The 27,998-nt window shown below is 40.2% G+C and overlaps 1 protein-coding gene across 4 annotated transcripts; it reads left to right on the top strand.

Moving 5' to 3' along the window:
* Positions 1-138: 138 nt before the first annotated feature.
* dgkaa (diacylglycerol kinase, alpha a) lies at positions 139-27,122 on the top strand. Of its 4 annotated transcripts, XM_080445409.1 has the most exons (25): positions 139-327; positions 1,360-1,401; positions 10,920-11,018; positions 11,852-11,928; positions 13,404-13,533; positions 13,708-13,782; positions 13,899-13,948; positions 14,148-14,222; positions 15,405-15,521; positions 18,305-18,422; positions 18,859-18,947; positions 20,159-20,278; positions 20,467-20,565; positions 21,614-21,700; positions 21,893-21,966; positions 22,380-22,454; positions 22,611-22,696; positions 22,862-22,951; positions 23,299-23,468; positions 23,550-23,614; positions 23,858-23,948; positions 24,119-24,305; positions 24,613-24,730; positions 25,210-25,270; positions 25,905-27,122. In XM_080445409.1, the coding sequence occupies exons 3-25, from the start codon at positions 10,940-10,942 to the stop codon at positions 25,983-25,985; spliced, it is 2,214 nt and encodes a 737-aa protein (XP_080301535.1). In that variant the 5' UTR covers positions 139-327; positions 1,360-1,401; positions 10,920-10,939; the 3' UTR covers positions 25,986-27,122. The 4 variants fall into 4 exon arrangements, with proteins under 4 accessions (XP_080301535.1, XP_080301536.1, XP_080301534.1 ...); XM_080445410.1 differs by lacking the exon at positions 1,360-1,401 and having other exon boundaries at positions 13,711-13,782; XM_080445408.1 differs by lacking the exon at positions 1,360-1,401 and having other exon boundaries at positions 140-327.
* The last annotated feature ends 876 nt before the right edge of the window (positions 27,123-27,998 follow it).

The raw sequence follows: 27,998 nt of genomic DNA, 5'->3' as shown, positions 1-27,998 counted from the left end.
CGTTGTGGTATTGATACTTTTAATCAAGTAAAACAAATGTGAGTACTTCTTCCACCACTGTATATGAGGAACATTTCATACTCTCTCTCTCTCTCTCAGTCGGGCGTGGGAGGCATAATAACTCTATGGTGGCTGGTGGGAGGGCGTCAGTCTTTCCCTCATTTGTCACATTGTGCTGTAGCCTTCCGTCCGTCGACTCTTAGCGGCGCCCCATTCAACTCATCGGTCGGACTGACTCGCACTTGGGAAATATAGGGCTTATTATGTGGATATTCACCTACAGATTGGCAACTTAAAGTCTACGGCGGGGGGTCGACGCAGAGAAAGGTAACTGAACCTCAACATAGCGCCCCGGTCGCAGCACTGATTGAAGTTCAGTGCAGCTTTGAATAGTTGATATATAAATAAATGTGAATGCTGTTATTAGACTGTTCTTTGCGCTGCTGTCAAGTTTCGCATCTGGCATCCTCAGCAGACATGCCTTTTTCAGCTTATGTTGTAACTACAGTGCACGTTTGTTGTAGCTGACATTTGACTAAGAATGGTACGGATACACCTTGGTCATTCCTAGTATTCGGTGCCATTTGTGTCCCTGTGACATGATAAAGCTTGTCTTGTGTAGCCTAATAAGCAAAAACACAATTCCAAAAAGCTTGGAATACACTGTTAAAGCATCTCTTAGAACACAATGGATACATTAGCATGGCTGAAGGGACATCTGATCTATTTGAAAATGTGAATATTACAATAATTGAAACACACTGAAAACACTTTTTAATAGATATACATTTGTCCTGCAACAGGGGGGATATTTGTCCCACTTCGTGTGTGATGAATTTGGTCATAATTATTAGGGAATAATGAATTAAGTTGGACGAATATGTTTTTCTGAATTTCTGAATTTCAGAAAAAAATGTTAAAATCCCATAGATTTTTATTTTGTTTTGAAGAAAGTTACCAGGCTGAAATGGCACAGAATAGCAGGAATGACCCACCTGCCTTAATAGAATAATTCAGCTGATCTCCAAAAAGATCAATGCTTCTTCATGTTATTCATAGTTGAATTTACAGTTTCATATATGATAATACATTAGGGTCCTATTGGAGGTTTTACTAGCGATAGACAGACCTTCATCAGCTGCTTTTGCAGTGTGCCATTTGGTTTCCATAAAGCTACTTAAGTTACCTATAATTGGAATGCATCCATCATTCTATGCTATTTAAGGAATTCTGGAAGTAATATAATAGACTATAGAATATTCTGAACTACTGTATAGGCCTACAGTTTTGCATTATTTTGGGGCGTAAAGTGTAAGATATCTGGGTGCAAGGAAGTCCACTATTACTTTTTCTATACAGGTAAATGGATTCTGCCAGCAAAGATAGCCTATTGATGATAAGGTACCAATCCATAAAAAACAAACAAACACACACACACACACACACACACACACACACACACACACACACACACACACACACACACACACACACACACACACACACACACACACACACACACACACACACACACACACTATATAGCCTACAGATGGGTGACAAATTGAAGGAAAAAACAAAAAAGTGCATTAGTAAGGTTTTTGGCCACCACAAGTCACGAACAGCTTAAAGGTGCTTTGGCACAGATTGTACAAGTCTCTGGAATCCTACTGGAGGAATGGAAAACCTGTTCGACAAAAAAATATTCCCTCATTTGCCGTTTTCATGATGGTGGTGGAGAGCAGGTTAAACTCTCCCCTGGGTGTCCAATTGGGTTGAGATCTGATGAGCATAGCATTTTCATACTCATGAAACCGTTTAGTGACCTCTCGTGACCTGTGGATGGGGGCATTATCATTCTGGAAGAGACCACTCCCATCAGAATAGAAATATGTCATCAAAAGGTGATCTGGGTTGATCACAGAGTAAGAGCTCATCTTACTACCACATAAATTAAGCTATACCTTCTCACAGCCTGAGCCGACCCCGTTTTGGATTTGACACAAGACCTTTACTGCATGTCATCCCCCCCCCCTCCTCCCCCACTTTTACTGCCTGACTGTTCACTGTAACTATCTGAAATAAAAAGCATAAATCGTCCCCAAAAAAATGAAATAAAAAGGTAATCCCTCAGAATACTTTAAATAGATAGATAGATATTGACTCAGCAGGGGATATTCAGGCACCAGAGACAGCACAGCAGTAAAAGATACAGATACAGGAGGTCCAGAGGAGTAACATCACAATAATGACACCCTCAAACTAGGCTGTAACTAATTTAAGTTGACGATTATTTGTCACATAAATAATTGCGATTAATGATTTAATTGTGCTTTTGGTATTTGACATTGAAACATGTGAATACAATTTTAATTTCTGTTTGGTTTTTAGGCTTCATAATCACAAATTGCACAGGGCAGATATGACAAATAACTTAAATAGGCTTTACAAAGAAATTACTGACAAAAAAAACATGTAAAGAATTGCGGAAATAGCTGACCTACAAGCTTACAACACGTTACGAAGTGACGTGTTGTAAGCTTGTAGATCTGCTATTTCTGCTATTTTTTGAAAATATTTCAACATGGAAACAATTGCAAAATAATTGCAATTATCTCAAATAATTGAGATTAGGTGATGATGTAATAATTGTGACAGGCCTACCACACACTAAATATTGATAAAAGTATACAGGCGTATACATCCTATACAATCATCCTGCCTGGTGCAGAACAAGAAGACACTGTCAATAAATGATAAAGTATACAGACGTATACACCCTATCCTATATAATCATCCTGCCTGATGCAGAACAAGAAAGAGTAGCAAGCTAAGCCTATATGACATCAGACAACAGAGTGGATGTTACAATAGTCACAAAATTTTACACAATAGTCACTAGTTGCTACTGAGTCGTTATACATGCTCTTAGCAGGAACCACAAAGGACTGACAAAGTCCCTCTTACCTCACTTTGGGGTAAAGTAATAACAAGTACTTCCTTAGTCTACTTTGTATTCATTTGCAGTGGCCCTTCCCCAGGACAAGTGGACCCAAGCCATGCCTGGAAAATGCCCCCACAGCATAACAGAGCCACCAAACCCCCTCACTGCCAGGGTCAAGCATTCAGACCTGCACCGTTCTCTTGGTGAATGCCACATATACACTCACCAATTTGTGGAGAATATAATGCAGGATGACTCATCTGACTATATCACTTTTTCCACATCTCTGTAGACCAGTGCCTACGATTCTTGCACCGCTGAACTCTCAAATGTGCATTTGTCTTTGTAAAGAGGGTTATAGGTTCTGAAAATATGGTTGATGGACTGTTCTGACTGACACAGTCTGATCATGTCCTGATGCATTGACATTCTCTGTCGCCTGAGAAGTTGGTCTTCTGTTTTTTCTTACATATCGCACTAATGCACAAGCATCACAGTCTTTGAATGTGTGCTTTCTGACCCTATTTGCTGATGTCTTTCCCATAGATTGAAATGCAAATGTCACTTTGGTCACTGGTCCTATTGAAAAACTAGCCAGTTGAGCGGTTTGTGACTGAAGATCCTGCCATCAGTGCCTGAAAAATGAACCCTCCATAGCTGAATGGTTAGAGAGGCAGCTTAGAAAACAGAAGGTTTCAGGGTTGATTCCCGGCCATGGAAATGTTTTGAGGTGTCCCTGAGCAAGACGCTTAACCCCTAACTGCTCCCCTCCTTTGCTCAAGTATGACAACTTGGGCAATAATCAGCTGGGTGAAACTGAAAACTGTATGTTCCCAGTGGGATCAAATAGGTCTAATTATTATTATTATTCATTAACAAAGAGATGTTCATTTGTTTACACCTGGTGGGTGGTAGCTACGCTGTGATGAATATTGTTACTACCTTATTGTTATTGTATACACAAAGCTCTCCATTCAGCATAATTTGACCACATTCACGTGATTGTCAACGATTGTGTTTACTGTTTAAAAAAATACAGGGAAATCTGGAAGCAGGTCAAAACTGGGGAATCTAAGTGGTATCATCTGTCTGTCCATTACTGGCTTCAGGAAAGGTTTTAGTCAAGGGATCAATAATGTAGTAAATTGACACAATGTTAATATTTATATTAGATACTAAAGGCCACAAATTAACTAGAATGAGGTCATAGTGCTCTGAAGGATAAGTGATTCATAGTTTTAAGTATGCTGGTTTATAACATGGATAAAATGAACAGGTTTTGTAAACAATTTGCAATTACTCCACAGTTCCAACACAGTATTAAACTTCTGTTTTCTATATTACTAACTATGTTGTTAGACTCTGTGACTGATTCAAGATTTACTTTAGCAACATACTTGGACTGATCTCAGTGAAGTACAAGATACAAAACACATCAACGTTGCCTTCCTTACTCTAAAATAATAACACAAATCACAATGAAAGCGAATACTAGGCCGAGTGATCATTTTAATGTTGTTATTGTTTTTATTCAGATGTGCAGTAACGTTTTCATTTTACGGGTAAAACTACTTGTGCCCTCACAAGTCTAGGCGGGTTTGAGTTGTTTCTGCTTTGAGAGAGAGTTGTACTAGGCTGCCTCCACACAAAGCCTATTACATAAGTTATATTCAAGTCAGAACTTAGAATGATGGGCAGTACACACTTTGATGCCAGAGAGAAAGCAGGCCTCGCCTTCATTTTCCCAGAATGGTATGATTCATGCTGTGGTGAATGTTCTCTTAGTACTCCTATTTGAATCGTGACAGTTATTTTCATTTATTTTTAGCTCTAGAGTCTCCAAGCATGTTGTACTACAAAACATGTACAACAACCTACTCAGATCTATCTCTAATATTACCCTGGGATGTCAAAACAGTAGGGGAGTGGACTAGCTCTAGTGGTAGGTAGACAAAGAAGTTGTTTATTTTCTGTTGTTGTTCAGTTAAGTGGAATCTTACTGCTGGTTTGGAACATACAGTAAAGCTTGACCTGAGAAATGACCCCTTGAGCATACATTCCATTTATAGTAAGGGAGTATTCCCTTGTTCGTGTAATGAGTCACAGTAGCATCTGCTTGTAGAATGCAATTTAGAGGCTGCCTCTGGTTTTAGAAGGCCAAACGTGGGTTGTGGCGTGGGTGGTGAGGTGGAGGGAAGACTCAGAGACGGCCAGGGCTCCCCCCTTGTCTGGGTTGGCCTCCCTCCCTCTACATGTGTTAGTCACCCATGGCATGGCTCTGACAGAGAGCAGCTGATGGGGGAAACACTTTCCATAGCAACGGAGTATGTTCCTCCTTTACCCTCTGCTAACCTCAAGTAATCTGCAAAGAATTCAGTGAAAATGATTGTTGTGATGTCAGTAGGAAAACCAACCTTAGACATCCGTCGTGAGTTGCGTCACTGTACAGAGAACCCGACCCAGGCTTTCCAACCACAACCCGCTCGGTGTTACAAAACGAACGACAGATTTCCTTGACACAAGGCGTGGGTGTTATGACAGCTTGCACAAACATGAGCTCGCGTGGAAAAAGGTCATCCCCAACCCTACCTTAAAACTAATCTTGTGTACATTGGTCAGTGATTTGGAAGGATGATGTTTAGCAATAATTATTAAATGCAACCCCCTTTTAACTACAGTTTGAAAGCTGTTGTCGTATATTGGTCCATTTATCAGACAAGAAAAACACTATTCCATAACTATTCCCTGAGTGCAAGAAGAACAAGGATCCAGTTTGAAGGAGGGTTTGTCCACATAAATGCTTTTATTTCCACAGACGTGACACCTGCATTGCCAATCCACAGAGTGTACTTGAATCACCAAAACATTGCACTTTATACAGACAGACATTTGACATAGGACCTCCTCCCAGTCCTCCTTCTTGACCACTCACAAACAAGCTTTTAGAAACAAAAGGCTTCTTGACCAGCCTTTCTCAGTCATCACAAGGAATTAGCATCTGCCTAGATTTAAACATGTGACAATTTACTTTAACCCTTATCTATAAAACTATACTTTTACACAAGCTCATATTATGAAATCTTTGTTTAACATCTTATTACCTTCAAATTAAGTCCACACACATTATACATTCATAATGGCAAACAGCAGCTAGAAATACAATGAGTCAACAAAGACCACAGTTATTTTAAGACTGAATATTTTCCTTAAATGACATTTCTCTTTGTTAACAACAAGTCATAGTTATCAAGACTTTAATCATTTTAACTACACACTGCAGACCTAAGAAAGAAGAATAATCAAAAGTGTATATATTTTACTGTTTACTCAGTCATCTTGACCTGGCTCCCATCACTACACATTTGCTGTCTGTAGCTGATGCCCAGGAAGGAGTAACGATTACTCTGATTAGTTTAAATGGATACAAAAGCCTTGCCCTGATAATCAAGACAAGACAGAGGGTGTCAATGCCTCTGAACCAAGGAACAAAAGGTTTATCAAAAGGACTGTTGTGCCTCTCACCTCTTACCTGGACTCTACAATGGCCAGGAACTCTGAACTGATTGCATTACAGCTGAGCCCACACAAAGTTGGGTGAAATCTCTCTCTGGCTTACATTATTTGACCAAAGGTCAAACTCAGTCCTAAATACAAACCTTCAAGTGTTTTACCAATTAAATGGAATATCATGGAAATACATGTTCTCATGTTTGAAATGCTACTTTTAGTCCTGGATATACCATACTGTTATAAGGACTGATACAAAGGTTTTTGCTCCTTGTGTGGCTAGAATTGAAATACATTGTCATAATAAACTCGAAACAGAGGTTTATCTGAGTGTAGTTATTGCCAATTAGAGCTGAGTTGTTCTTTGTTTAAGTAGTGACCTAGTGCAGTGATCCTCAAAGTCCGGACTCCGAACCGGGGACCGAACCACAACTATCTCCAAATTCTAGCAAAATATACTTTTTACTTTTGACTATTTGTTGCATATTATCTGCGAGATTTTACCAAGTCAACATTCTCTGACTCCACTGCATGCAGTGCTTTGAATGCGTCTGCTCCATTGTCTGTTTTCATTATTGTAAAGGATAAAGGGTTAGGGTTCGTTTAAAAAAATGTGATTTTCGATGTTTCCTATGTAGTTATTATGTACTCATAAACTCTTGTTTATACTTTCCATAGGTTAAATATTTATAAAATTCACAGATAGGCCTTAACCACTTTTTCCCCTGCATTTATTTTTCAAAGATGCTGAAAGTAGCATATGTACAAGCTCACAACGTATCATATCACAATGCTTGTAGATTAGCTATTTTGGCAAATTTTGCACAGCACTCTTATACGACGAAATGGTGCATTAATTTACGGGGAAAAAAAGAAAAAAAACGAGACTCAAGGTTTCTGCCTGACATCAAAGATATGAGGTTCTGCATTAGGCATGCCGTCTAATTACCAAATCGCTTTCTTGGGGTATACTTATGGCCTGTCATAACCTTATGTAAGCATGGCCCATACGAGGTCCCATGTTACAGATACGGCTGGACAATATATGGACAAAATCAAATATCATCATATTTTTGACCAAATACATATAATATTGATATTGTGATGGTGTTGTGGGGGTGACAATGGTGCTTTCACAAAATATTTACACAATGAGATTTTTTATTAATAGAAATCATCAGTAATGCTTATAGGCCACTTAGTTAAATTTATTATATTACAACTAAATTATTATAATTAAAGGTAGGGATTTGCGTTGGTTAAAATAATTGTTAAATAGCTCTATATTCTGATAGTACTCATTGCTATAGAGTGTTTGTTCAGTAAAAGGAGTCTCCTTGTCTCTCCACCTCTTTATTAAACAGAAAATGCATTTTCGTTTCAGTTTCAGTTTCATTTCCATTTTTATCCAACCAGGACAGAGAACTCAATCAGGATACAGATTAAACAAGTGAAATTGGAAGTGATGACACTAAGAAATGAGCATGCAAAATTGGAACTGGAACACTATACAAATTAAGCTTAAAAATTTGTACTTTCTCCTGATTGGCTGAGATTTTGACACCTACCGAAAAATGTATTTTCTGTTTATTAAAGAGCTGGAGAGACGGGGAGACTCCTGTTACTGAAAAAACACTCTATACTATAGCAATGATTACTATCAGAATATAGTGCTTTAACCTTTAAAAAATACTTTTTGTTTTAACCAAAAAATATCACTTACCCTACCTTTAAGTGGCGAAAGGCAAAGAATAGAGTAGCTAGAACAGTCAGGTAAGTTCAGAAATCGACATCACTTTACTGTAATGCATCATTTCAAACAAGGAAAAGACAACACTTGTGCCATATCATGATATTGCAGTATTCAAATACCTTAGATAAAAAAATATTGATATATTGCCCAGGCTTACATATAAATTCCCCAGTCAAATTAGGAGCCCCCTAAAACATTGTGAAGCATAAATTAAGCTGACACCATATAACTAAACCCAAGACTAGAATTTGTGACATTTATTATTACAACTGCAGTGAACGTCGCTTGCCACACTCGTTGCCCTGACTGGTAATGATTTCCACTCTGCATGTGAACATTGTGCATGCAAATAATTATCTAATCAGGAAGTTAGGAGTCAGATTACTCAGATAGGCTTGAAATCTTGTTGTACCAGACAGTGATGATGGTACTCAGCCGGCCATCAGGGAAAACAGACTTAGATCACATTGCTTTGAAGGGTATAAGAATATCAACGTACAATTATTTTTATCGTCAGGTTTGTTTACACATAATAACTCAGTCAGTACTGCATTTTGTTTGAAAAGAACACCTGTATCTTGTGGTCATTTATAGTACATGTTTTATGGTTGGGGTCAAGGCTTAAGAAAATATTAATTTTTACAGTTAATATGGAAGTAAGTCATAGTAGATTCCTGCGTGTGAGGAAGTGAGGAAATTGTCTTCTAGTTTTATTCTCACTTCGCTTTCTGTTCAGATTTCTCCCACCCCGATTGGCTGCATAAACAAAGCTGCCAGGCAACACTCTGCTAACCTTTCAAAGGAATTAAGTGGTGGAGGCAGCATGACCCTTTCAGAAACCAAAGAGAGCAAGTGGTTCCATGTCACATGGACAGAGTGGGTGTTATTTTTGATTATTTATTTCATTTAGTTTCTCTGTTCAGCCCTGGCTGCTGTGACATACACTCCCTGGAGCCTGTATTTCTTTCTTCCTTTTTGGAACACAAGTCTATGGGATTTTTGAATGAGACCAACTTTTCATGACCCAGGAGATGTGTTTTTGTTTTTTTCTTAGCCTTTAATTGATAGTGGAGATAGACAGGAAATGCCAGGAGTGAGAGAAGGGGAAGGATATACAGCAAAGGTTGGACTCGAACCCAGGTTGGCTGCACAAGGGCTGAGTCTAAGGGCATGTGCTATATTGATGCGTGTGTCGACCCGTAACCCGCGGGGTCCTGCGGGTGGGGCTGGGGCAGGTCAAGAAATGTTCAATTAATTGGCCGGGCGGGCGGGTCAAACAATATATGAACCCAAAAGCCAAATCAGCCAAGTCAGGACTTGAATATTCTATTGTTATTCTACTGTTAGATGTTCCTGATCTGGTGTAGCGGCATGTCCAACAGACGGAGCCCCGCAGCTGAGACTGTTTAATTTTCCAACGGACTTCAGGGAATCGCTGAAGGGCTAACTACAGTATCAAAGCCTCTGCGAGCAAATACGAATGATACATTTGTATCAAAGCTATCGTTTAGGACATTAACAAAGTAAATTATGTTGTACATAGATAAGGGAGTTAGTGCATGTACATCAACTTCAGTGTCCAGGTGCAGGACAAACAGAGGATCAACATGAATAAAATAATAAAGTCAAACAAAAGATGCTGTACATAAGTAAACATAGCCTTGGGAACCAACGGTTGCCGAGCCATGTGGCCCATAGTTCAGGAGCCTATCTCCAGTTTCTGTAGCGTGAGGCAGCTGTACTGTACAAGTAAAATACACCCCCTGAACATGACGGTAGTATGTCGCAGGGACAACCCCTGATGCTAAGTGTCAAGCAGGGAGGCATTAGGTACCATTTTTATAGTCTTTGGTATGACTCTGCTGCAGATTGAACCCAGACCTCCCAGTCTCAAGGCAAACACTCCAACCATATGAGGCCACTGAGCTGAGATGTTGTACATAACAAGTTTTTGTGCCAGACTCAGATGTTTTGTTTCATTCATTCATTCCAAACGTCATAAATCCCACCTTTTTGAAGCCAAATTTGGGTTAACATTCCTTTTGATTCTGGTTGCAAGGCATCTCCAGAGACTAAGTGACTTGGATATGTTTAGACTGACATCATTTTTAACAGAACGTTGCATTGGCCCCCGGGTATGAGGGGCCAATTAGATGATAGTAATGACAATAAATGTGAAATGCTACATTCACTAGAGTGAGGGCATCACACTCGGTTTGTTACCATGAATATAAATGTAATACTAAAATGCTTACCATAATCACCAGTCCACATCCATCCAAACATACAAAACAGATTTGAACATACATGAAGTAGAGATTAAATAAGATTAGATCAAAATAAATAACATATTCAATAGAGACACATTTTTTCAGCACCATAACAGATGATTATTAAATTATAATACAATATATGTGCTTACTAGACAAAGTAAAAGAAGAGACAACATACATGTACATGTTTCTTAGATTATGGCAAAGCATTACATATTGTGCACAGAATTCTGACTTTCTCTCCCCCTCTCGCTCTGCCCCCTTGTCCCCCCCCCCCCCCTCGCTCTATGTACATTGTCGGTAAGGTGCGCAGTGTAAGCTGGTATGTGCTTTTACTTGCAGCCATGCTTTTGTGTTTCATACAGCGGCAGACTAATCCGCCCCCTTTCTTCCTTTCTCTCCCTCTACTGTGTCTTGCACTGGTTCTGCCGCTTGTGCACAGTTAGTGCAGAAGCAGCTACCATGTCCACCACCCCCACAGACCCAGAGGTGAAGGAGCTTAACCCTGTCGACTTTATCCAGCTTCAGCAGTACATTGAATGTAAGTACAGTCAGGCAGCTTCCCCAGCGCTTAACCACTTAAACCCTCTAGTCTAATGAAACGTACCTGAGTTACAGGTACTTGGAGTGCTTTATTTTCAGTCTACACCAAATCTCTTTGAGAGATTTGGCTCTTTGGGAAAAGAGCCAAATTAGCTCACAAGTGAGCTTGTAGATCTGCACATTTTGGCGAATGTTCCTCCCAGAATAGGCATGCTGGTGTTCAAGTGGTTAACCCCCTCCCTCCCCTTCCACTTCCACCCACACACGCACATGAACTCACACGCACACGCACACGCACGCACACACACACACACACACACACACACACACACACACACACACACACACACACACACACACACACACACACACACACACACACACACACACACACACACACACACACACACACACACACACACACAATTTACACTCACTTTAGCTTTCTCATATCTAGAAGAGGCAGCTGTTGCTCATGTTTGGCGTTTTGCAAGCCAAGCATCCCCTCAGTGTTTGTGTCGTTAGGTCTACATTCATTGTGTGCATGCATGTGTGTAAAGTACATTGCATGCTCATAAAACAACAAATTAAATGCAAAAAAAATATGAAATTATCTATACAAATGTCTTTATGTGTGTGTGTGTGTGTGTGTGTGTGTGTGTGTGTGTGTGTGTGTGTGTGTGTGTGTGTGTGTGTGTGTGTGTGTGTGTGTGTGTGTGTGTGTGTGTGCGTGTGTGTGTGTGTGTGTGTGTGTGTGTGTGTGTGTGTTGTGTACAGTACCTTCAAGTACACAATTAGGTGTATATGTGACCTGTATGTATTTTCCCCCAGACTGCAGCCGGAAGGTTAAAGATGTGCTGAGTGAATTTGATGCAGATGGCAGTCTGGCCCAACACAGACACGGAGAGGTCAGGAGATATTAATATGTCCTGTGTTGCTCCACCACTGCACAACTCTGTGTAATTTAACTCTTAGTTTACAAATGTAACAAAATGGAACCGTAAGGGTCCATTTCGGTCCATTTGTGTACATGGTCCATTTGTACACTCTCAGAGTTACAAATGGATAAAGTAACTGACTATTTTACTGTAACAATGGAAGTAGCTCTCCTTAGTATACTGTTGAGAGCCAAGAGCCTATGTCTGACTGTGATGTTTTCTACAGTATATTGCTCAGTGAGTCACCAAGTAGATTTATTATTGAGACTAAGCTGTCTATGAGAAATGTCTGTAGTATATCCAACTGAGGTTGCAAATGCAAATTAGCCCTTTAGTTTTTGCCCACGCAGCAACACTCTCCTGAACTGCATGCTGGCTCCAACCACACAGAGTAAGCTCTAATGTGACTGAAAGACACAGCCTAGCCAATACAAACAACATTGCCAACTCCATTTGAGCAGCAACAACAGTTCTCACTGGTGCAAATGGTTATTTGGACATAAACATGAATACATATAAGTATAAGTCATATTGTTTTCATCTGGACATTAACAACCAAGTGTAGCCTAGTAGTTATTTCCAACAGCTCAAACAAAGAATTATATAATACCAGAGAGGGTCGTGTAGATGTAGTTCTATTTGATGCAGAAACACAACATAATTGCCTTGATGCAAGTGACACACACACCTCAGCCGTACTGAAAGTGAGTTTTAAAAAAGCCCTTGAATATGATAATGTTTACTGTGATTATGGTAAGCTTACATTTCATATCACAAACACAAAAGAGTAAAAACTCCTGTAACTTTAACCAGCGGGAAAAAATATATATTTTTTCTTTTTGGAAATTGTGAATCGATTTTGAATCGTTGATAATAAAACAATCGTGATTCTTACATGAATCGTTTTTTCCCCAACACCCCTACTTGCGATGACATTATTTATGACTGGGTTAGCTTTGTAGGTTATCAATGAGGGTAATGGAATAGCAACAAGTCAACAAGAAGTGGGTTTGTGGTTCACTATTTATCCAGGGAGTACTGATTGCTCGATCCCTGGAGCTAATTATCAAATGCAAATAGCATGTCAGGCTCAAATCTTTATGAGGACTTTTGCCTTTTGTTGCATATTACTTAATTGCCTGAATAGAAGGCCTACTTTGATTTAAAAGTTTGTGGGAGAAAATAAAACCATAAAAGCACCACTTATGGAGCGCGATGATGGTTGTTATTCGGACCACATAATTGCAGCGTCCCTGGCCCATTTCCGGCTTGAGACTTGCGTGTCCTTACCCATCTCATCACTCAATTTCCTGTCTCTTTACTATCCTAAGTAAAGCAAAAACTGCATATAAAAGCCCCACTTATCATGTATACACTTAAAGTCAGAATCATGCATTAGCACTGTGAGTAACAGCACATTTTCCTTGTTCATCGATCAATTCCAGTGCATCAACGAGGAGGGGTTTGGTCTGTTCCTGAAGACCTATTTAGATGAAGGCTTCCCTGTGGATCTCTGCCAGAGGCTCTTCCGCTCCTTTCCAAACTCTGAGCATGAACAAGAAGAGGATACTGCCAGTGAGATTATGCCTCAAATACAGCCAGAACACTGTCTCTCCTCCTAGTCAGCATTTGAGTCTGTATCAAGTTACAACCTAGGTTTATTGGGCTTTTTATCAACTGAACATGTGTGTACACTGTACAGTACTGGGTGTGCAGGTATGGTAACTGGAGCATTCGTCTTCCTTGTAGAAGAGGTCTTCCTGAAGGACGTCTCGTGTTACTTCTCTCTTTTGGAGGACGGCCAGCCCAGAGACAAGCTGGAGTGTGAGTCCTGATTATGTTGTTCTTTTCTCTCTCTGTCATGCTGCAGGCTTTTCCCCAAAGTAATTAGACTGATGACTTTGTCCAATACTTTAATTTCCATCTCTCCTCTTCCCCAGTTGCTTTCAAACTCTATGACAGAGATGGAAATGGAGTCCTTGACAGCTCTGTAAGTCACTGGAAATCTCTTTTTTTTTGCATGCTGCTGGCAACACCAATAAAAAACAAAACAAAAACAACAACCATTGATCTTGTGGTGATTCACCCACAAGCTCAAATTCCAACTCAATGCTCCTTGATTGAAGTAGATTACATGTCACCCACTATACAACTAAAAATAAGTATTTGTTGTGCTTCTGAACCCATAGGAAGTGGACAGGATCATAGCTCAGATGATGCATGCTGCAGATTACCTCGGCTGGGATGTGTCAGAGCTCAGACCGGTAAGTACCAGTAATATATATCCCTAAACGAAAGCTTACTTTAAAGTTTTAAACAAATGAATGTCTGCACACATTGCACAGGACCCTCAACTATATAAGGGATAGTGTGCAGTGAGACGTTTATAATCGTTGGTCCTGCTTCACCCTGTCAGGGTTTATGTAAGGGATAATGAGCAGATTACCTTATTGAGATATAAACCAAGACAGGGTGTTGCGGGACCCCGATGTGAACCGGAGGGGTCTTGAATCACCCTGAAGGGGTTTATTTCTCAATAATGACCACCTCGCTGTTCATAATTCTGCTTATTACATGGCTACTTAATAAATCAATAAAAACACTTTATTGATTTAAAAAGGATTTACTTGCTTCCACTAAACAAAATAACTCATATGATTCTACAGTTGCCACAGGTGTTGTGAATGTGCTGATTTATTGAGCTCTGCGGTCTGCTATCAGGAAATTATAGACCACAGAATGCTGTGATTGACCTATCAGAATTGAGCATTCAAGCAAACCATGTAATTAGTACAGTACAATGTACTGTGTACAATGTATTCTGAAGTACAACGTATTCTGAATAGCCAAAGTATAAAATAGGGTATAAGTGGTTAACCACATAAACCCGATCGTCCCTATTCTGGGGTGAGCTCTGAAAATAGCCAATCTACAAGCTCATAATGCATCGCGTTGCAGCTATTTTCAGAAAAGATGTTTGGTGTAAAGGGAAAAAATGAGGGGGCCTAGTATAGACCCCTGGGGGACTTCGGTCAACAAAGTATGTAAATAGGATTTAAGTAGTTAAATTGTTCCTCATTTTGCTTTTTACCCACACACTTACAGCTCTTAAAAACCTTTTAGATTGGTATTGCAGATATTCATCATTCATTATCGCTCATTTCCTAGTTAAGTTACAATCAGCCATTCATCTTATTGCCTACAACAGTGGTGCTCAAAGTGGGGTCTTGGGACCCCCAGCGGGCCTTGAGGGGGTTCCAAGGGGTCCCCAGACACCACTTTGAGAACGACTGTTGTAGGCAATAAGATGAATCGCAACTAACAACTAGTAAATGAGTGATGAATGATGAACATCTGCTGCAATACCAATCTAAAAGGTTTTTAGGAGCTGTAAGTGCGTGTGTGTGTGTTAATTGTATGCCAACAACCCACTGCCATACCATCAGGTGCTGAAGGACATGATGACAGCAATCGACGCTGACAGCAGCGGCACAGTATCTCTGGAAGAGTGGGTGGAAGGAGGCATGAACAATGTTCCCTTACTGGTCTTACTGGGACTAAAGGTACATTAAAGTATCATATGTCTCATTATCTCCACGAAGTGGAGATTATGTTGTTGCCCCTGTCTGTGCGTGTCTGTCTGTCCGCGCACTTGTGTGTGTATAGCTAATATCGGACACCACTGGACTGACTCTGGGTTCCCAGATGACCTGAGAAGTGTGTATGGTTCATGATGTAGCACAAGATCAGAAATGTATTTTGGCCCTAAACCATTCAATGCTTTATAAAACAGTAGTATTTTTAAATCAAGTATTACAGTGACTACACCAGGATTTCTGGCCTGTTATGTGGTTTTCAACCAATTGAAGCTGAGCATTGACTTTAATCGTTCCTCCTTGGCTCCAAAAACGATTACTTCAATTTTGTCTTTGTTTAACTGAAGATAATTCTAGCACATCCAATCGATGCTAGAATTCGGTTATGAGCCGGGCAACAGACAGGAGACCCCCGCCAGATCAGTGGCAGCATTCTGGATGCTAAGGAACTAATGAACTAACTGGTAGCCAGGCAGGCCAACCAGTGCCTGAGCATCTGCCTGATTGTCTTCATAGGAAAAAGTGCCCTTTTATGTCCACATATTTCCCTCTCATTCATACATCTCTTGCGGGACCACAGTTGCTTTCTGCCATGCTCTCATGCAATACAAAGGCTAGCCTAGGACATTTTTATTTCCCCCTCCTGATAGGTCTGTTTTTTAGCAAGAAACAGGGGAACTGTGTGCTCAACTCAAAAGTATTCAGAGTAGGATGGGTGCTGACCAAAAAGGCAGTAAAATAGCAAATGAAGTCATCTGCACTCGCAAATAAATATGTAAGACTTTTAATAATGCACAGCAGCAGATGGAAATAGCCCTAGGCCTTCCTCAGCTTTTCTGAGACGTGGGGTGTGAAGTCTGGTTTTAGGACATGGCGAGCACATCTCATGCATGTCAAACAGTCAAACCTACATGTGTGAAACTGTTCTGTGGATAGACTTTTTAATGGGTTAATCCACTTTTTTTTAAAAGCTTATCTATTAAACCTTATCATCCATATATATTTTACTAATATATACTATCTAATCAGCATATACACTTTCATGGATCTTGTCTAGATTGGTTAGCTTCTCTGGTTTCTAAATTTGCTACTGTCCTCCATGAATAGGCTATTTCTGGGGAGAGGGGGGTACATTTGGCCACCTGCCCTCCCAAAAGCCTGTGCACGGCCCTACTGGGAGCCAGGCCATGTAATCTACAATACAGTGCATGCAGTTATACTTACTTAATCCTCTTTGTCCCAAGTGGGACATAAGGCTTCGACGATCTGCCTCCATCGGGACCTGTCTTGTGCTTCATGTTGTGCCTCGCCCCATGTAAGGTTCATCTCCTTTAGCTCAGCTGCCTGTCACGGTTCGTCGCCAGGTGGTTTTGGGTCGACCGTGCCTTTTCCCTGCCGGGGTTTATCTCAGTGCAACCTTTGGGATTCGATCCTGGGCCATTCCGAGCACATGCCCCAGCCATTGTAGATGGCAGCGTTTGATTTCCGACTCAACACTGGAGCACCTGGTCACCCTGTGCAGCTCTTTATTTGAGATCTTCTCAGGCCAGAAGATGATGTGGCAGATTTTACGGAGGCATCCATTGTGGAAGGCATTGATCTTTTTCATATCAAGTGTTGTCACTTGCCAGTATTCCGAGCCCTACATCATCACTGATTTTACAATACTGTTGTGCATGCAGTTAGGATCTATTGAATTAAATGTATTTTCTTATATATAGTATTTGGAGAGGGTTTTGGTCCCAAAATAGGGTCAAAACACAGTTTTGAATGATAGGTTTGTGCACTTGGTTCTAGGCCTTTAAACTCTTTCTGGTAGACTGATTGTCAACTACAAGGACCGACTATGAACTGAATTCTGTGATTTTGTCCTCCGTCTGAAACAACCTGGGACCTGGGTATCATATATTCAGCCCTGTAACAGTTGCTGTGTTATGATTTGGGGCTCATGCTCCTTGCCTCATGTCATGACTGACACTTTGATGCATTGTGTTTCAAACTGGTGCTAGACAGGAAAATAAATAGGCGTGTCTCTGTAATATGGATGAGAGCACAAGCTGGTATACCATTAGATCCAAAATAAGGGTATAATCTTGTGCTAGTATTTGAGATTAGCCAGGGTGAATTAAAAAATGAATGCATGGTGGTGTAATAATGTATGATGATCTGTTTAGTTACATTTTCTCAGACGTGTCATTAAGCTAGGCGTAGTAGTGAGTGGGTGTCTGTGAAAATGCAAGCTGTGGTGACAGTGTATAATACAGTAGGTATATGAAAGGCTTTGTGAAATGTAATGCAGTTAAGGTCTATGGTGAAAGTGAGATGTGCTATAAATGTTCATGTTAAGTCCTTGTTTAACAGGCAAAGTTCAGGTGTGTGTGTGTGTGTGTGTGTGTGTGCGTGTGTGTGTGCGTGTGTGTGTGTGTGTTTGTGTGTGTGTGTGTGTGTGTGTGTGTGTGTGTGTGTGTGTGTGTGTGTGTGTGTGTGTGTGTGTGTGTGTGTGTGTGTGTGTGTGTGTGTGTGTGCGTGCGTGCGTGCGTGCGTGCGTGCGTGCGTGCGTGCGTGCGTGCGTGCGTGCGTGCGTGTGTGTGTGTGTGTGTGTGTGTGTGTGCTATACAGTATATGTATACACACAAGCACACACATACATATCGCGTAGGTATGTACATACGTATGTCCCATTCAAACCCAACCCAAACACCTTATATAATAATAATAATGAAATACATTACTTATCTCTTGGCTCACAGATGACTCAACAGGATGGTCAGCACCTCTGGAGGATGAAGCATTTCAACAAGCCAGTTTACTGCAACGTGTGCCACAGTATGCTCCTCGGACTGAGGAAACAGGGGCTATGCTGCACATGTCAGTACCTAAACTGCACCAGCAGGGGGCGATTCTGTACTATCCTGTGTATTATTGAATTAACTAGAAACAACACTTTTCTAATGATGACATTAGATTGTAACATCAGCATCACAAAGGATCTGCATATATTCATTAGTACACTTTGAATGTATTAATTAATTAATTAATTAATTCAATTTAAAATCTTGTTTAAAATGTATCCATTTGTAAGAGTGTATAATATATGTAACCAAATGGCCTATTTGGTTTCATTTGTACACTTTCAGAGTTAAATATTCACTCAGGAATTTACTGTGTATATTTTTACAGTTTATTTACTTACTTACTTATTGTATACTTAATTTTTATGTAAGACCAGTGCACCAAGTCAAGTTCTTAGTATGTGAACATAACTGGCCAATAAACAGTGATTCTGATGTGTTTCCTTATTCAGGTTGCAAATACACAGTCCATGGACGCTGTGCCAACAGCAACCCTGCCCCCTGCACCAGGACCTATGTCAAGTCAAGGAAAGAAACAGGGGTACGATGCATTGCTCTGTCAATATTTACAGTCAACTCAATAGACCTTTTCCAGGGCAACCATATAGACATGAAATAGCAGGATAAACACCAATGATACTAATTAACCCTCTGGCGTCTGCCATTTTGTTTTAAAATACAAAATGACTATCTTTCTTTGTCAGGGCTGGTATAATCTCTCAAGAACAGATTCTGCTCTGCGTTTGAATCTGTCGGGAAGGTTCGTCATATCGCGTACGCACTGGCCTACAAGTGGGCGTGCCTTCAGATCAGGAAGCAGGCCGCGCTTTACCCAATCAAATGTAGTGGGCGGGATTCACGTGTCCGTCGATCCTTCCACACTCGAAACAAACCGAAACTAATTTAATTAATTTAATAGCGTCCACGGAGCAGACAAAACCACAGAAAGATATTCACATTTTAACTTACTCTTTCATCATAGAAACAAGTGGGCTTATAACCAAAACGATCCATGTTCTCTGGGAGAAGTGGTGTTAGTGTTCCGTGTAGAAATATTGTTAGTGGGAATGAAAACATAATCGCACCACCGGAAGTGATGCGCTGAAGGCAGACCAAAACCCCGGTTTCCTTGCGCACAGGTGCTACGTCAACTTCCTCCCAGAGCCAACTGAGATAGTCAAAAACAGCAGAGGGCGCTGTTTTTCCTTTTCATTTGGCGACGGGTTTCCAGATTGGGGCTGGTATGGCCGACTTTAAGGGATTGGCTCAGTCCCATTTATTGTTGTAGAGCCTTTCCAGTGAAAAGCATGAACAATAGCAGCACTCTAAGTCTGACACTTTTTGACCTGAATCAGAGACCTGAATGGAATGGAATCTTAATTAGTATAATTGTTAACACCTGTGTTTACCCTATTATTTCACGTCAAATTGGCTACTGTGGAAAAGGTATATTCACATTATAATCCGGCCCCCAGACCCCCGGGTGGTTAATTGGTTAATTCATAATGTACTTTTCATGCCCTCACTGCAACCGGTCATTCCGTGCAAGGATCGGCCTCATCAGCCATCTTCGCACCCCCTAGAAATGTAATGGAGTCAAAAGTACAATATTTTCTTTGAAATGTGGTGGAGTGAAAGTAAGCTGTAACTATTCAAAAATACAAATACAGTAAATAAAGTACAGATACTCAGAAAATGTGCTTGTACTCAAGTAAATGTACTTACCGAGTTACTGTCCATCACTGCTTTCAGATTGCAGCACACGACTGGGTGAGTGGGAACTGTGACTCTGGGAAATGTGATAAGTGCCAGAAGAAGATTAAGAGCTACCAGGGCTTAACGGGCAAGCACTGCGTCTGGTGCCACACCATGGTGAGCATGAATCATCGTGCTTGGCAGAATGTTCCCGTTCGGACATTTATGACCATTTTATTTTTGTCTAGTTGACATTTTGAATTATTTTGCAGCCTTGAGAGTGAGTTTTGAGTTTTCGGGTATGACATTATTTTCCCTCCGTTGTGAGTCCCTCTGAATGAAATGTTATATTGTTGCTGTTCCAGCGCCATGATGAGTGTGCAAACCTGGAACCATCACAGTGTACCTGTGGACTTCTCAGAGACCATATCCTGCCCCCCTGGGCAATATACCCTGTTGTCAAGGTAGAGAGTCACAACCTGGAAGCAGTACACAGTATGTCTACAGCAGCACCAGAACATACACAGCAAAATCCTCAGTGTTCATTTTATAGAAACGGAACCAAATGGACCTTATACACTCGGCAGAGTTAAATGAACACTAAGGATGTGTGTAAAATAAGACTTAAGTTGCATGCAAAGACAAATACAATACCAAATCCAACCCGTCTTAACTTAAGACTTTTTGGATTTGGTATTATATTTGTCTTTGCATGCCATTTTAATGCTTTTTCGCTTTCATTTGGCACCCTCCTCCACTGCTTTTGTATTAGGTTTTAAATTAAATGTCCCCACAGGAATGAATAGAGTAATGTTAAGTAAGCTAGACTGTGGGGGGTGGGGGTTCCCTATGGGTTTCTCCATACATATTGTGCAATTATGCACTCGACATCTCTCTGATTGGCATTTTGTAAACATTGAGATGAGAAATGTCAGATGTATTTCAGTGGTACTGTCATCGTTACGACAAGGAAACGTTGCAATTTGAAGTTAGGTTGTTAGTTATCTCTCTCAACTACAGATAACATGACAATGGTCCAGGAGTATAAAGGAGCTTACCAGCTGTTTGGACATTTCGATATGCACCCAGTCTCACGCTGAGAGAAACAGAGGAGGGTGTTGATGAGTGAATAAATGAAACCATTACCATTTGGTAAAAACATTTTACGTCATCAGAGTTAAATTTACACTATCTTAGACTGGGATCAAATAGCTTTGCAGGTTGCTGATCCGGTCTAGATCTAGAGCGGATACGGAAACGGAGCATGCATGAATAGTGTATGTGCAAATGACCAGATACAGTAGGCAGGCTCTAGACCGGATCACACTGGTTAATTCGGAATAGTACGCTGCAACCACCTAGCAATGCCCTAACAACCGCCTAGTACTACCAAGCAACCACCTAGTACACCCTTAAATGCAATAGCAGGAACTGCCAACAGCACCACAGCACATACCATTTGTGATTCTTTGCTTCCTGACTTCTTAAAAGGGTCTGTTTGTTTCCCTGAAGGAGAGACAAAACAACCTGAAGAATGGATGCTCCAGTTCAGCAGAGGACAGTGACGTCAACACCACCCCTGATGGACAAGTACTTCAGGTACTGTGCTGTCCTGTCCATCAAAGGCCTTATTGGAGGGCATATTTCTACCAATCACGACATTCTATACAACGCAGAATGGGCATAGGTTTACATTGGACCTGCATTCCCAATGTAAACCTATGTCCATTTTGATGTGGTATTCGATCTGTTGGATAAGTGTACTAATATAGTAATATTCATGTATTGCAGATTAATCCTGTCCCAAACACTCATCCACTTCTAGTATTTGTGAACCCTAAAAGTGGCGGCAAACAGGGAGAAAGGTGAGCCAAAAGAGTAATGCACACACACACACACACACACACACACACACACACACACACACACACACACACACACACACACACACACACACACACACACACACACACACACACATAAACACACACACACACACACACACACACACACACACACACACACACACACACACACACACACACACACACACACACACACACACACACACACACACACACACACACACACACACACACACACATACATATATATATATATACATATATATATATATATATATATGTATATATACACACACACACACACACACACACACACACACACACACACACACACACACACACACACACACACACACACACACACACACACACACATATATATGTTTATCTATGCCTTATTTTTTGTATTTCAGAGTGCTGCGTAAATTTCAGTATTTGCTGAATCCACGGCAGGTGTACAACCTCTCAAATGGTGGCCCTGCACCAGGGTAAGACAGTGTACTGTAGCAGCGCTGTAGAAACTTGTTTTGTTTTGCGCTGTTGATCAGTTACCACTGCCATTTGTAATTCCTTTTTTAAAAGAACAGTTTATCAGTCTATTTTAGACTTTCTTTTTTTTTTAACACCCAAAACCTTTCTTTCAGTCTGAGTTTCTTCAGAAATATGCAGGATTACAGGATCTTGGTCTGTGGGGGAGATGGTACAGTGGGCTGGATTCTTGATGCAATAGGTAAGAAGAATGGATTACAGGTAACAAAACACAGATTAGTCCCCATGAAATAACGTCACATTTATACTTTGCTCACCACAAATATGTTATTTTCAAGTGAAATGGCATCCCGGTTTTTAGCATGAAAATCATTTATGTTAACAACTTCTCTCTTCTTTATATCAGACAAAGCCAATCTTCTAGTGCGGCCACCTGTAGCTGTGCTGCCTCTAGGCACAGGAAATGATCTGGCACGATGTCTGCGATGGGGAGGAGGTGAGAATACAGCAGCAGTTGTGGTGGTATTCTTTTCATTATTTCTGCACGATGACAAAAAAAAACCCTGTAAAACAGCAATAACAACAGATCACTTTCCGGCACCTGTTCTGATCCTGTGTATGTTGTCAATGGCACACTGTAGCTGTGTCTGGTATGGCCATTATGGTATGTTGTGTGACTGAATGACTTAATAATGAACCAGAACATAGAGAAAGATGACCTGGCTTGGTTGGAACCGCTTGGATCTTTGTGGGCTCACTAAGGCAAGCACACACTGTTTCTTCAGGAACAGTACTTTGTAGTTGTAACTCACGTTTGTGTTCTTTGTTTTTTCTGCTGTGTAGGATATGATGGTGTGGATTTGAGTCGAATCCTTAAAGATCTAGAAGGTAGCACCCAAGTGCTTATGGACCGCTGGAGTGTGGAGGTCATCATAGATGAGAACCATGAAGGAACCGAGAAGGGTGACCCTGTACCGTATGAAATCATCAATAACTACTTTTCTATCGGAGTGGTGAGTTCAAATGACACAGACTAAATAAATTAAGCAAAACACACTCTTCGATCTTATGTGTATATTTCTATGCATTGACAGGATGCCTCCATTGCACATCGGTTTCATACAATGAGGGAGAAACATCCACAAAAGTTTAATACTAGGTACGTCCCCTGGATTGTGGAATCTAATAGCTATATAGAGCACTGTTGTCTCTCAGGATCTCATTGATGTTCATGATATTTCTGATTTGTTGAACATTTTCTTTTTATTTGAGTTTGACACTATGCCTGTATTTTGTGAACACAAAACCACCAAGTCTGCTTTAGGGACTTGTAATCACCAGCCCTCATTTTGGTTTTGATAAAATACCTCTAACACTCATATTACACTCTTTATGGCTCCAGAATGAAGAACAAGCTGTGGTATTTTGAATTTGCTACTTCAGAAACCATCTGGGCTTCCTGCAAGAAGCTGAACGAGTGTCTAACGATTGAGGTGAGAACTTAGGCTCAGAGTTCAAAGCAATGCAAGCATTCATTGTGCCCTCACTGTCACTGAAAGAAAACGTTTCTGTTCTCTTTATACTCTTCACAGTTACTCTCCTAACTTTGTAATGTTAAAGTCCAACACCTGTATGATATTCTGCTGTGCTGCTGTGTGCACAGTGCTGTGACAAACCACTGGATCTCAGCGGCCTCTCCCTAGAGGGGGTTGCTGTCCTGAACATTCCCAGCATGCATGGTGGCTCAAACCTGTGGGGTGAGACCAAGAAAGTGGACACCAAGAGCTCAATGAGTCAAGAAGAGGATGAGGTGATTGTGGAACGAGAGGTTCTGAAAGTGACCTCACAAGGTACAGTAGTGTGCTATAACTTGAACTATACTGGTGTAGTCCAGAAGAGGGCGCTTGTGAGATTACTGGAAATCTCTTGCTTCGGCCATTACACAAACCATACAGACCTAATATATCATAATAATGCAGTATACTGATTTTGTAAGCAACCATAATATCTCAGTTTATATGTGTTTTAATTGACATTTCCTCTGTGTTCAGATACTAAATGTAATGATTAGTCTGACATGGATTTCAGCATCTAAATACGTTCTTCTTGAACAAAAAATGCAGCATTGGATTCAGTATAATCTTCTTATTTTTCCAGATGTCAGTGACCGTCGATTAGAGGTGGTTGGGCTTGAAGGAGCCATGGAAATGGGACAGATATATACAGGCCTCAAAAGTGCCGTGAGGCTGGCACAGACATCCCAGATCACCATTAGGTAAGATATGAGCACATGGACATGTCCAGGCTTGCCAGAGTGTCAATAGCTGGACCCTTAACCGTGTTCATTTACAATTGTAAATTGTTCACAGCTCGTAGGTGACTGTGAGCGTGAGCTAAAGATGACCCCTAGGTGTCACTTAACATAACAATCATGCAAAAAGGAATGCAGGATTTTGGTTTTCACATTTCAATTAGTCGTTGTAGTACTACAGAGTATAAATTAGACTTAATAGTTTAAACTAAAAAGGTGGTGCTCTTTGTAGCACCACATTGTATTTTTTTAAACAAAGAAGAAGGCTAGATGCTGAAATGCATCAGGGTCATTTTAATTATGTTCTATATAGAACTTACCAATGAAAAAGTGGCATTTTATACATTGTTTTAATTGAAGTAGTCAAGTGTGTCTGTTTCTCTCATTCCTTTAGGGAAATTAGTGTTTGATCCTCTTGTGTACTTTTTTGCTAACTTTATCAGGACAACTAAACCCTTACCAATGCAGATAGATGGAGAACCTTGGATGCAGCCTCCCTGCACGGTGAGTGCCGAGTCAGCACAGGAACTTAAAACGTGGATGCTCAGTTTCAGATTTTTACTCCATCGTACAACAAAGTATATATCAGGCTTAAGCCTAATTGTTGTATGATGGTGTTGCTCACAGAGATAACGGTGGGAATTGTGATGCATTGCGTCACATTTCTCACTTAAAAATAATTTATTTTTGTCAAGCGACACTGCCATGTGACCAAGCAAAAATGATGCTTAAGGCACAGACTGATAACGTGGATTCACTCTCACGTTCCTCCCCGGTATCAGTCTGGACTTCGGCCCATAGGGAGCGAGTATGAGAAATCAGAAAATGATCGGGCCAATCAGTGACTGCGTTTCAACTGCTGTTCGTGCAACACTGAAAAGCATCAAAATCATTTTCTGATTGATCATACTCGCTCCCTATGGGCCGAAGTCCAGACTGATACCGGGGAGGAACGTGAGAGTGAATCCACGTTATCAGTCTGGCCAATGCCAGGCTACAGACCAGGAATCAAATGCCAACATTTATGTTCAAGAATGTTGATCATATAAAGATCTCAATCTGAATCTGTCTTTTTACAGCAGTAGTTTGACTGGATAATGTGGTAATTGATTTGATATGTTTTATGTTCTCTCCTCAGATTCATATCAGGCACAAGAATCAAGCCAGCATGCTGATGGCTCCGCAGGCCAAACCGGGTGGCTTTTTCAACTACAAATAAAATGTTCTGCACTATGACAGTTACTTTACTTATTGTATATTTGCTAAAGGACTGAAATGTTTTTGTTTTGTACATTTTTATTTGAATGTATATGTTTTAGGGGGGAAATGCATTTCAGTATGGGAAAAGTATGGATAACTCCTTGAAGAGAACTACATACAGTATGTGCAACGCATCATTGAAGCATGATCTATTAATGAATATAATCTATTTTGTAAATTAAGGCATTTAGTAGTTATACTTATGTTTACAGTGGCAAACTTATTTTGACCAAATTAGCTTGATCAATGTTCACTGTTGCCTCCTGTTTGAATGCAAAGCCAACAACAACTACACTGCTACTCTATAGAACTGCCTGAAGTAGTCATTTATACTCGGTAGTATGCCTTGTTAGTTGAAAGTCCGTTATTTTGAGCAAGTGACTCTGTTGTGCTATGGAGTATAAATTAAGCTTGTTGAGCTGAATGAGCCTTTATGGTTTTATTGTTATGCCTTTGTCAGAAGGTGTGAGGAGGTGTTGTGCTGTAGATAGAAGATGGAGCTTTACACTGGTGTAAAGTATTGCTTTTATGATGTGGATATTACGTTTTTAAAAAGTTGTGGCGTTCAAGAGGCCAGCTGTGCATTCTCGTTAATTTGAACCCTACAGCTATGGATGAACTTTGAGTTTGTTTATTGAATTGTATTATAATTCTACTTTAAGAACATTGAAACTGTAGGCTGTTTCAGATTATTATGTTTCTACAGCTTTGTTTTCATAAAATGCTTCAAAGCTTGTCAGGGGACATGAATATGATAATGAGTGGTGATTCATAGCCTACCAGAGAACAATATTCTTTACCATATTATGGTAAAGATACAGTAGTAAGAAGACTACTGTTGGCCTTGTGCATGTGTGCTGAAAATTCTTGCCATTCTGACTATCCTGAAACATTTTATTTGAAAAACTGAGAAAAAGCTCACTCTTAATTTAAGTCATAATCATTTGAAGTTGGAAATAATTGTCTTAAAGCAGTTTACACCTTTTCATTGTCCTTATTTATATGCTTTATCAGTCATATCATTTCGATAATCCTGAGAAATATGGTCATGTTCAATATTACACATTGTGAAAAAAATACAATTAATAAACCACCAGGAATCTTGTTTGGTATTCTTTTTTTTTTTTACCATCCATGCAAATGTAGTTCATTTTTATCACAAGGGGGCGCCATTCACTAGGACAGTTATGGCGACAGATGGCTTCAACATTATGATATTAAAATATATACCGGTCCGGTAGTGAATTTTATTTTACATTTCATACTTTTACGTTTTACCCCACTTTGAATTTGTGTTGTTGTGGCATCGCTAAGCTATTAACACCGATAACTCTTAAATTATACATTTGGCTATATTCACCTAAATTGTTGACTCTTCCACTTCCACGTGTTGTTAATACTTTGAAGACAAAATGTCCTCATAAATATTCATAATTGCAACCTCGGATGTTGGAATCATAATAAATAATATTTCCAGGCATATCTTACACAGGAAAATCCTCAGCGTTGTTATCCATAATAATAACCATGACAATGTTTGTGTACGCTTAAATTAAAGCTGCAATCCGGAACATGAGGTCTACCTATGTCATTAAATGTAATGCAGAAGACCCAGACCCTGGTGTCGGGTATGACCATGCTGTGGGTAGGTATGTCACCTACTGGTTGAATTACAAGTAAACACTGCCTGAAGCGCATAAGCGCAACATCATTAATGCATCTTGGAAGGGCGAAGAATCTTGGACAGTGGTTCTCAAAGTAAGAAGCATAAGTACATTTTGATGCCAATACTTTTGTACTTTTACTCAAGTAAATTGTGGATTCCGGACTTTTACTTGTAAAAGAGTATTTCTACATTGCAGTATTGATACTTTTACTTAAGTAAAACATTTGAGTACTTTTTCCACCATTGGCTGATGCAACGCATTGTGGGCTCCTGTATTCCTGTAGATTTGCTATAAAAACAATCTTG

The sequence above is a fragment of the Gymnoscopelus braueri genome (genome assembly GCF_963280865.1).
Source record: "Gymnoscopelus braueri genome assembly, chromosome: 12".
In the NCBI taxonomy this organism is placed as follows: Eukaryota; Metazoa; Chordata; class Actinopteri; order Myctophiformes; family Myctophidae; genus Gymnoscopelus; species Gymnoscopelus braueri.
This window is presented reverse-complemented; position numbering and strand designations above follow the sequence as displayed.